General features: G+C 43.9%; 1 protein-coding gene across 1 annotated transcript; it reads left to right on the forward strand.

The window, feature by feature from the left end:
• Positions 1 to 82: 82 nt before the first annotated feature.
• Positions 83 to 11,023, forward strand: zgc:136908 (Transitional endoplasmic reticulum ATPase). Its single transcript, XM_049571843.1, has 18 exons — positions 83 to 737; positions 1,119 to 1,230; positions 1,303 to 1,475; positions 1,571 to 1,713; positions 2,958 to 3,088; positions 5,203 to 5,334; positions 5,443 to 5,545; positions 5,760 to 5,893; positions 6,069 to 6,204; positions 6,297 to 6,409; positions 8,159 to 8,323; positions 8,509 to 8,631; positions 8,736 to 8,948; positions 9,032 to 9,210; positions 9,314 to 9,443; positions 9,732 to 9,890; positions 10,236 to 10,387; positions 10,489 to 11,023. The coding sequence occupies exons 1-18, from the start codon at positions 715 to 717 to the stop codon at positions 10,592 to 10,594; spliced, it is 2,427 nt and encodes an 808-aa protein (XP_049427800.1). The 5' UTR covers positions 83 to 714; the 3' UTR covers positions 10,595 to 11,023.
• The last annotated feature ends 166 nt before the right edge of the window (positions 11,024 to 11,189 follow it).

The following is an 11,189-nucleotide window of genomic DNA, read 5'->3' on the forward strand; positions in this document are numbered from 1 at the left end:
CGTGTGTGAGGGAGGGAATCCAACAACACAGCAGCTGGGTTACAGCAGCAGCTCCCTTCACTCACAACAACAAGGAGTGGAAAAAGGAAAGACCATGCTGCGTTTTAGAGAAGAAAAATCATATCCAGGCAAGACAGACTATAAGGCTGTTCTTTTGGAAAATAGGCTCTGTACAGCATTTATTTTGACCCATAAATATTTCAGAGTAAGACGGGAAGTGTTCTCCATGACCAGCTAGGGACTTGTGCCTGCATCTGCTGGTGAGAGGCAAAGGGGAGGAGGAAATATCATGCTATATCTGTCCTGGGACACTCTCCAGGGTAAGTGCTTGGGATCTGTGTGCGAGTGTGTGAAAGTTTGTGTGTGTGTGTGTGTTCACGATGGGGTTACAAATAAGCGGATGGGCATATTCATACGTCCACTGATAAACAGACAGGCTGCAGCTCCCACAAACATGGTGGTTCAAGGCAACATAGGAAAAAGAAAAGACTGAGACTCTCTGCTGGAAACTTCTGGGCTCCAGGAAGACCAAAACCACACCAGGGCGGTTCAGATCAGTCAGAACCTGAAACCTTTGGCACTGATCGTGGCAGAAATCCGACCATACAAGATCAGCTCTTGAATATACCCCAGTAAACAACTGCAGGCGACAGAGAGGGAGCAGAACTTAGTGTGGAACTTTGAGGATATCGGACGAGACAAAGGAGAGCAGTCATGCCAGGCTCAGGAGGAGCAGAGTGAGTGGAACAGCTGCATGTGTACAGTGTACGTGTGCTTATTCATGCATATCTAAACATACTGCACGGTATTTTACAGATATAGAGTACTGGCATATTTAATCCAGTAAACATGTTTGTGTCATAAAACCAGTCAAATGTCTCAAGTGTGCCATTGCATGTGCTGTTGATCAAGTTTTAAAGATAGGCTCAATGATATTTTTTACATGAGACTCAAAACTACTGATAAATGAATGTGATGTTTTCACAAATTCACACTCATGTAGTTGCTACGTGCAGAGCCAAAGAGAGTCTAAATACAGCTCGGTGTCACATGGGGAAACTAGAGCTACAAGTGCAGAGCCTGCATGTGAGAGTCATGATGTGTCTCTTGTTTGGAAGCCCAAAGGGAGAAGATCTCTCCACTGCCATCCTGAAGCAGAAACACAGACCTAACAGACTCATTGTGGACGAAGCTCTCAATGAAGACAGCAGCATTGTCAGCCTGACACAGGTCTGTGTGTGTGTGTCTGACTAAATCCTCACCATGTTGCGTTCCTCTGAGATTTGTGTGTGTTTGCACTAGGATAAGACAGAGGAGCTGCAGCTCTTCCGGGGGGACACGGTGGTGTTGAGAGGGCGGAAGCGTCGCCAAACAGTGTGCATCGTCCTGACTGATGACACCTGTGGAAATGAAAGAATCCGCATGAATCGTGTGACACGCAACAACCTGCGTGTCCGACTCGGTGATGTCGTCAGGTAGATCTTACACACTGTGTCCTTGTGTTTGGTATGGAGTTGCATTTGAGGTTTGAAATGAAACAACCAAGATGTCGACATGTGTTTTATCACAGTATTTTTGCCTGCCCTGATATCAAGTATGGGAAAAAGATCCATGTCCTCCCCATCGATGACACCATTGAGGGCCTGACAGGAAACCTCTTTGAGGTTTTCCTGAAACCATACTTTCTGGAGGCTTACCGACCCATACATAAAGGTACTGCAACACCTCTGCTGCTGAACATACCATGGGCAAAGATATTGGGGGGGATGCAAGGGAAACGTCCCCCACAGTATTTAGAGCACATCCATTTGCCCCCCCCCCCCAACTAAGTACACGAGTAGCAGAGGACTTTTATTTCGACAAAATGCTTGAATGCGACTCTTTAAGCCCATTTCACACATGCACTGCAAACCTGGATTATTTAGGCATTACCAGGAGCTGCATGTGAGAATGCAAATATCAGATCAGTTGGTTTTGACATTGATGGACTTTATCCCACCAACTGCTTAAAGTCTGTGTCATGTCCGATTGAACTCATGTATGAATGGAGTTCCCTTTATACTTCCATGAATGGAGTAGGTAACTGTCTGATAATTCACAGCAAGTGAGTGGGCATGTTGATGACATTTCTATCAGGATGTTTGTGTGACAAAGAAGGGTCACTTACACATAGATGACAACTAAAATGTCTCACTGGAGAGATGACAAGATTCAGGAGCATCTGTCGGTACAGGCTGAAGCTGAAATCAACAGAAAAATTCAAGGAACGTCACCATGTGACCAAATTACAAATTGGCTGTGTGAACGTGGCATTTCCTGCCTCCTGCACGCTGTACCTAGGTGCCACCCCTTGCCTAAACCAAATAAAGTATAGTGAGAATACTTCTGAAATGGACAGTCTTCTGTTGCGTGCTTCATGTGTGAAAGGGAATCTCTGAACAATGTCCGGACCAGATTCTCCTGACATTGTCCAGAGTTCATATGAAAAAACAGCTCTAGATGCAACAATGCCTCTGGTAAAGTTGGTTGTGGTATGCAACCTCAAAAGCACTGATTGCAATCTGCCATTGAATGGAAAGATGAAGCAACAATTCATGGTTGAATCAGGAAGTACCGCAACAGTTCTGCCATAAATTGATGCAGAAAAGGCACAAATCAGTGCATTCATTGGTGAAAATTCACTAAAATGCTGAAAATTAAGTGTTTAACATCCAAAATTTCTTGATGGAGGACCCCCAGGCTCCCTGTTTATTATGCCCCGCCCCCTAAAACCTACGTCCTTAGATCAAACAGCTGCTCATAACATGATCCTGTAAAAATAATTGCCTAAGATGTCTCTACCAGATGTGACAACCTATTTTTCTCAACTAATCAGCTTGCTTAGATCATCTCGTCACCTCCGCATAAGGCACATTAGGATGCTCCTGTGTGTGTGGTGACTTTATCTGTATTGCCAGGTGACATCTTCTTGGTGAGGGGAAGCATGCGCGCTGTGGAGTTCAAGGTGGTGGAGACTGACCCCAGCCCTCACTGCATTGTCGCCCCAGACACTGTCATCTACTGCGAGGGAGAGCCAATCAAAAGAGAGGTCTGTGAGAGACTCAGCTTAATACACACTTTTGTAATATATGCAGTATGTACTCATCTGTTTTAATAGTGGAAGAAATGCACTGTGCTGTTTGGGAATGATCCAAGGCATACACTGATGCACGATAGTCAGGCTGCAACTTCGGAACACACCCACCAGTTTCAAATGCAAAAAAGTATTTGTTAGTTTATTGTTCATTTTCTAACCTCTAGTTAATAAAGGAATACTTCACCCACAAAATTATAATTTGTATATGAATTACTTACCCAGTGTAATCGTGAAGAAAAGTTTGTTTTGCTGGCATCTCTGCTCGATGAATGAATAACCCAAAAACAGAGAAAACACTTGATCTATTGAAGTAAAACTGGGTGCACATATAACAACATCAAAACTATATCACTATCACTACTATTTTAAATGCTTTTGCATATGAGTAATACGCAAGGGCAAGTATGTGTATTGGAACTTTTTAGCAGAGTGCAAACAAACAACCTGGTCTCACTCCAAAGTCATCGAAATCTGGTGCTTGGGCAGTGTCTTGTGGCATCAGACAGTGTTGAAAAAAGCCATCCTTTAATGTCGGCATGATATGCGGCCGGTTGGCAGCGTCAGGGGGAAACGCAGTGGGACGAGAACAAAAGTTAAGGCAGTAAAAGTCCAAGTAGGGTGGGTCGGAGGGGGGCGGGTAGGCGCAACAAAAACGACTTTCACCCGGGAGAGCAGTGTTTGTGTCCCATAAGATTCTAAAGCCAAACCCTGTTCTTTTTTTCCTAAACCCAACCACATGCGTTAGTTGTTGGAGGAAAAAAAAACCTCAATTTGCATTGCTGTACCAATGTAGTGTGTTTATTTTGAAAGAGACTGTATGTAAACGGTAAATTTTCTGTGAAAATGGAAGTGTATTTTGAAAGAATACAATGCATGTAACAGGCAGAACTTGATACGGCGTCCCACAACGTTAACAACCAACACACCCAGGGTACCTTGCACGTGTATCTGGACGTGGAAAGTCCATGACCAAACATCGATATGTGACGAGGTTGGCGTGAGAATGTGTTGAAAGAAAAGCGTTTGCCAAGGTTTTAGAGAAAATGTATGCGTTATATATGTGTACTATATGTGATGTAGTGAAGTTCTTGATGAAATGGCTGCGTTTTAAACATTACAGCAACTTCTGAGCATACGACTGGATAAATTTGACTTGGATTATACTGCACGAGCCATGTGAGATTTTGTAAATAGAAGTTTTGATAAAGTTTTGCTGCTGTTAAATATGGACCCCCTTTACTCCAATTCATCGAGAATTGTCTCCGATGTTGGATTCTTCATTCACTGTGAAGGCATGAGAGAAAAACAAAGTTTTCCTCACGAATTCAACGTAACACAAGCTGAGTCATTTATATACAAATGATCATTCTGAGGGTGAAGTATTCCTTTAAATCTGTTGCATAATCATCTAACATATCTTGTTACTTTTTTTCCCAGCTAGCAGTCACTCCTCTCTTATCTACTGTACATTGCATTGCAGAAGAACTTCATTAACACCACATTAAAAGAATGTGTGAATCTGTGTGCTGGCCTTTTAAAAAAAATACTCAATTCATGCCATTTTTTTAGAGTGAAAGATCTACATATTTAAAACTAGGTTAGTATACAGGGTTGTGCACAGACTTGATGTCCTCGAGCAGTTGATGCAGATTTTTCAGCAGCACATTCATGCTGCAAACATGCTTGGTCAACCACATCCTGGAGCTCAGCTGGGTTGAGGCAGGGGCTGTGTAGGCCAATGATGTAAACTGCAGCCTCTGTCATTTTGGCAGAGCCTGATTTGAGATGATGTTTGGTTCAATGAAAAGAACTTCTGGAGGTTTCCATTTCACTCCTGGACAGCTTTAAGGTTTAGCCACATAGTGTTCAAATGATAATAATGGTGCAAGGGGAACACCACATGTACTTCAGGCCTGTGCTGTTGAAACCAGGCAAGCTGGATCCATGGATTCTTGCTGTTTCATACATAACATGCAACAGAAACTCGCGCAAAGTCAGGAACCAGGCCACGTTCATGACTAAGTAAATTCAACCAGGTCTGAATCTTACATATGGCCTTGTGACAGGACGAGGAGGAGAGCCTCAATGACATCGGCTACGATGACATCGGAGGCTGTCGGAAACAGCTGGCTCAGATCAAAGAGATGGTGGAGCTTCCTCTCAGACACCCTGGCCTTTTCAAGGCTATAGGAGTTAAGGTGTCATACATTCACACACAGACCACTCATGTCTTTGCTTCATTTGATTCTAACATTAAGCATTTTCTCTGTTCATGACGCAGTGTGTTCTTCGCTCCTCTCTCTCAGCCCCCCAGAGGAATCCTGCTGTATGGCCCTGCAGGCACAGGGAAGACGCTGGTGGCCCGGGCTGTAGCCAATGAAACTGGTTCCTTCTTCTTCCTTATCAATGGTAAGGTTTGTTTTCACACGGTGACACGGTGATAAAATGTGTACAGAGCAAGAGAGGAAGAAATTAGCAGATCCTGCTCTTGCACAGTGCTCTTGCAAGTTTGAAAATAAAGTTTACAAAGTTGGAAAATTCCAATTTACTAATCGGTTTTCTTATTTATAGATCTGTGTAGGAGAAAATGTGGTTTATATGCTGTGCATTGTTCTGTGACAAGGTCCTGAGATCATGAGCAAGCTGGCGGGAGAGTCAGAGAGCAACCTAAGAAAGGCGTTTGAGGAGGCAGAGAAAAATGCTCCGGCCATCATCTTTATTGATGAGCTGGACGCCATCGCCCCTAAGAGAGAGAAGGTAAACAACAGAGAGCGAGCACAAAGTGCCTGTGTCTGCTGTATAGTGTCAGTGGACAGTTCTGTGTGTGCAGAAACTGTCTGTAGCATCTGTACAGTCAAGCGTGCGTTGTGCTTAATATTCAGAAAGTCATCATGTCTGCCTGGAACTTTTGTGTGTGTATGTCTCTGTGTAGACCCATGGTGAAGTGGAGAGGCGTATCGTCTCCCAGCTCCTGACCCTGATGGATGGCCTCAAGCAAAGAGCTCATGTAGTTGTCATGGCAGCCACAAACCGACCAAACAGCGTGGACGCTGCTCTAAGACGCTTCGGTCAGGACAGCCACCCACACCCTTGTACATACACACACACACACACACACACACACACATACACATTTACAAATGGTGATGTCTCTCTCCAGGCAGGTTTGACCGGGAGATTGACATTGGAATCCCTGATTCGACTGGCAGACTGGAGATCCTGCAGATTCACACCAAAAACATGAAACTGGCTAGTGACATCGATCTGGAGAGGGTGAGAAAGTGAAGCAGCACATGCTAAAAGAAAGATAAAACCGTTTTTTCCTTCAAATTCTCTAATAATTAAAGCTGAAAAATTAGTTGATCACAAATAATTAATCTGCAACTATTCTGATCATCAACGAAAAGTTTTTTTAAAATTCACTTTTCAAGTAAAAACACCAAACAGTAGATTGTTGATCCTTCGCTAAGCCCTTCCCCTCGAACGCAAACTAGCCAATCATAGCGTAGCATCGGTCAGCTCTAACAAGGGTCTGACAACAACACAGCTGTGCTTCATAGACTCTCTTTTAGATTTCCTTCATTTTCAGGCTGGTTTTGTGGATTTCGAGCCAAATGTTGTGCCTGGGGCACGTCGTGTATGAATGATACTTGTTACTCTGAGAGACTGGAAGGAGATGCATGTTTTTTCCACAAAATCAGACCATGGAAAGTGTAGGGTTAGCTAGCTAGCTACTGAAGATATAGCCTACTGAATGTATACACATGCTGCTTTTGCTTTTTAATGGTTATAACAGTGAAAAAAAAGACCGACCCTGCTGTACAGGAACCAGTGAAGGGAAGCAGGGAAACTTTGTTGATATTCAATCAGCTGTGCATCCTCACAGTGTGTGCAGATGAGCGTCCTTTAACTTCCCCTAGAGCTCCCCGCCCATTTGGTGGCAGAGGTCTGAGTGCTGGCAGTGGCACGGGGGGAAGGCAAACACGGTTCATCTGCACACACTGTGATGACACAGAGCTGATTCAATATCAGCAGAGTTTCCCTTTATATTCATTGTCTTCTGTGGCGATCAGCAGTGATGTGGTGGTTCACTTTTACACTGTGATCTGTAGCCTATAGTTCGGCTTTAGCTTCTAACTATCTTTGTCTTTTTAACCTGTTGTTGCTGCTGAGTCAGTTTGACATCCTGGATATATCCTTCAAACACAGACTGTAGACCCCTCTGTCTGCTTCTCTCTGGAATTACTGTTTTGTTTTTCCAAAAATATGATAACATTTCTTCAGGGAGTGCAGTTAGTGACAGTGTGGGCTCCATGCTTACTCTGACAGTTTGACAGACCATCACAAAGGGGCAGGGCTTAGCGAAGGGTCAATTCTGCTGCTTTTCTTTGTTGTATGTGATATTAAACTGAGCATCTTTGTGTTTTAGACTGTTGGCTACATTAAACAAGGAATTCTAATATGTCATTTTGGATTTTGTGACGTTGTGATCAAGGTTTACCACCACTCTCTGTCATTCTGTGCACCGAATGATGTATATATTAATCGAGAAAGTAATTGGCAGATTAATCAATAGTGTGAAAATAATTACTTGCAGCCACAACGGAAATAGTTCAATGAGGCTTTCTTAAATATTCTCACATTGCAGGTGAGCTTTTGGCCACAGACTCTCATTTGACATGAATATCATTATAGTCATACAATATAATATATTCCCTATGATATTAAATAATAGGATTCTTAGTATAAATATGACGATCTGATCAATAATTATTCACCTTCAAGTGCTAACCTTCCGGCAATAACAGATTCAATTGATTTTAATTCATCTGGCTCATGCTAGTGGGATTTATCACAATTACTGTGTAACAGCACAGGTCCATCGACGTCATCGCCATCACATTTAGCTATGAACTCAAATGTCACACCTGCCTTCTGATAGCATCCATCCCAACCTCAATATACATGTGTGCTGTTTAATAAATTAATATTAATGTCCCTGAGCTATTTAACATGTCTCAGATCGCCACAGAGACCCACGGTCACGTAGGCGCCGACCTGGCTGCTCTGTGCTCAGAAGCTGCTCTGCAAGCCATCCGCAAGAAGATGATCCTGATCGACCTGGAGGACGAAACCATCGACGCTGACCTGCTCAACTCACTGGCTGTCACCATGGATGACTTCCAGGTAAACACACACAGACTTCTGCTCTTCTAGACCATATGTGGGTACGTTTGTCCCTCACAGAACACAGCTGTGCATCTCGCTATTTGTAACCACATGCTAAAAGCTAGACGTGATTTTTCTTAACAAATGAATACATGAGGAGTGGTGCATCACCTTTCCATAACGCTCAACATGTCCTCCCTCAGTGGGCTCTGAGTCAGAGCAACCCATCAGCTCTGAGAGAGACTGTTGCAGAGGTGCCACAGGTGAACTGGGAGGACATCGGAGGACTGGACGAGGTCAAGAAAGAACTGCAAGAGCTTGTCCAGGTGGAAGAAACAGAAACATTCGCACACTCACACCACCAGATTCTGCACATACCTCCAAACAGTCCCATTAACCGTCCCATCTGTTTTCATCTCACTCTCCTCAGTATCCTGTCGAGTATCCGGACAAGTTCCTGAAGTTTGGTATGACTCCGTCTCGTGGAGTGTTGTTCTACGGCCCTCCGGGCTGTGGGAAAACCCTGCTGGCTAAGGCCATCGCCAACGAGTGCCAAGCAAACTTTGTGTCCATCAAAGGACCTGAGATGCTCACCATGTGGTTTGGAGAATCGGAGGCCAATGTCAGAGATGTGTTTGATAAGGTGAGAGCAGGGAAAGGAAAGATGAATGAATAATTGTGAGAAGATAGAGATTTGTTTCACACTGTGACCGTCTCTGCCCACAGGCCAGACAGGCAGCCCCATGCATCTTGTTTTTCGACGAGCTAGACTCCATCGCCAAATCCAGAGGAGGCGGAGCAGGGGATGGAAGTGGTGCAGCTGACAGAGTCATCAACCAGATACTCACAGAGATGGACGGCATGTCAGACAAAAAGAATGTTTTCATTATTGGTGCCACGAACAGGTGCATATACGGGACTGTGTATTTAATGATTGTGGTTTGAGAGGTCAGTCCATTGGAAGTCATGATTCTCATCTCACTTTCTTTACTCCTCACGCCACACCAGACCAGATATCATTGACTCTGCCATCCTGCGGCCAGGCCGTTTGGACCAGCTCATCTACATCCCGCTCCCGGACAAACCATCTCGCACTGCAATCCTCAACGCCAACCTACGCAAGTCTCCTGTTGCACGAGTAAGTGCTTTACACACACATGGAGATGAGTTTCTCTGTATCTTGTCCTGTTCTTTTGTCTATCAACAGTGCATATTAATAAACATTACTTAAATATGGCAGACTTACCCAGAAGGCTAGTTTTCATCTGTACTCCCTGGCCAGGTGTGAGTTTGGCTGCCTGGATATACAAGTGATCATTTTTGGGGTGAAATATCCCTTTAAGTATCACAAGTATTTATTGTGAGCAGTGTTCCTATTCTACCTCTTTCTCTTTCCTTTTCCTCCTCCTTCCTCTCTTTCCTATAGGATGTGGACCTGCAATACCTGTCTAGCATCACAGATGGTTTCTCCGGAGCTGACCTGACAGAGATCTGCCAGCGGGCCTGTAAGCTGGCCATCCGTGAGGCCATCGAGGCCGAGATCAAGGCTGAGCGTCAGAGGCAGAGCAGACCAGGCATCCCCATGGTCAGACCGTCAGGCTGCTGCCGCACTGAATACTTGCTTATTTAAACTGTACTGTAATGTATTAAACAGGAGACTGATAATTGGGTCTCTTTTACTTTTCTTTTTCCCACACACACACACACACACAAGTTCCACTCCTCAAAGAAGTGCCAGGCTGTGTGTGCTCGGTACAGAAAGAGACTGTGGAAGATGAAAAAGTTCCCTAAAGGGCGGCTGTGGGTTTTGTAACTTTCAGCCTTTGGACTGGGAACACACACACACACACACACACACACACACACACACATCCACATACAGCGTATTGTTTCCACATCGAGTCCTCATTATGTTTCTCTTGGCCTGCAGGAGGAGGACTTTGATCCAGTCCCAGAGATCAGGAAGGACCACTTTGAGGAGGCGATGCGATTCGCTCGTCGCTCTGTCAGCGACAATGACATCCGCAAATATGAAATGTTTGCTCAAACTCTGCAGCAGAGCCGAGGTTTTGGAAACTTCAGGTACACATATGAAAATACAACACGTGTGTCAATAAAGAAAATGAAGTCTTGATTACTTCAAGATGCATTCAGGGCTCATTCCTCCCTCTACCTTTATCTAGGTTCCCCTCTGCTACTGGTACCCGGTCTGGAGGTCAGGGGTCAGGCTCTGGGTCAGGGAGGCCAGGCCTGTACAGCGATGACGGCAACGATGATCTCTATCAGTGATGAAAACTCAACCTATAGTTGAACAGCTGCACAATGTGTTCCTCTTCCACTGCTGTGCTTGGCTTCCTTGGAGGAATAGAAACAGAAGAATAAAGGGACTGAAAATGATGAGATACAAAGGCAAACATGGGGATATAATAGTTATAATAATTATAAGGGATCTTCTAAAAAAGCACTTTTAAAAACATGAATCAAACAAGTAATCAGATGAAAAATGTCTGTCTAAAATTATGTTACGATATTCAATGTAAAAACCAATGCACTTGTAAGACAGTGGCCCTGAGACAAAAGAATGAATGTGTAAACCATCATAACATCAAAGCTTTGGGTTTTCACACTGTAATCTGTTTGCACTATGAAATTTATGCATGTTTTATGTATGTGTGAGTTTAAAATGTCATAAATAAATTTATTTGTATGTCTCTGTGATCGCTCCTTTAGGGTTTATCTTTGGACACTGAATGTAGTATTTTTGTACAAATATCTACTTCAGTGTCAGGATCCTGGTTTTCATGTGGTCATACTGTCATGGCTTACTGGATAGAACCATCATTACGTTTTTGATAATCCCAAATATCTGCTGTGGAAAAACCCA

Source organism: Epinephelus fuscoguttatus, linkage group LG3, assembly GCF_011397635.1.
Source record: "Epinephelus fuscoguttatus linkage group LG3, E.fuscoguttatus.final_Chr_v1".
Lineage (NCBI taxonomy): Eukaryota > Metazoa > Chordata > Actinopteri > Perciformes > Serranidae > Epinephelus > Epinephelus fuscoguttatus.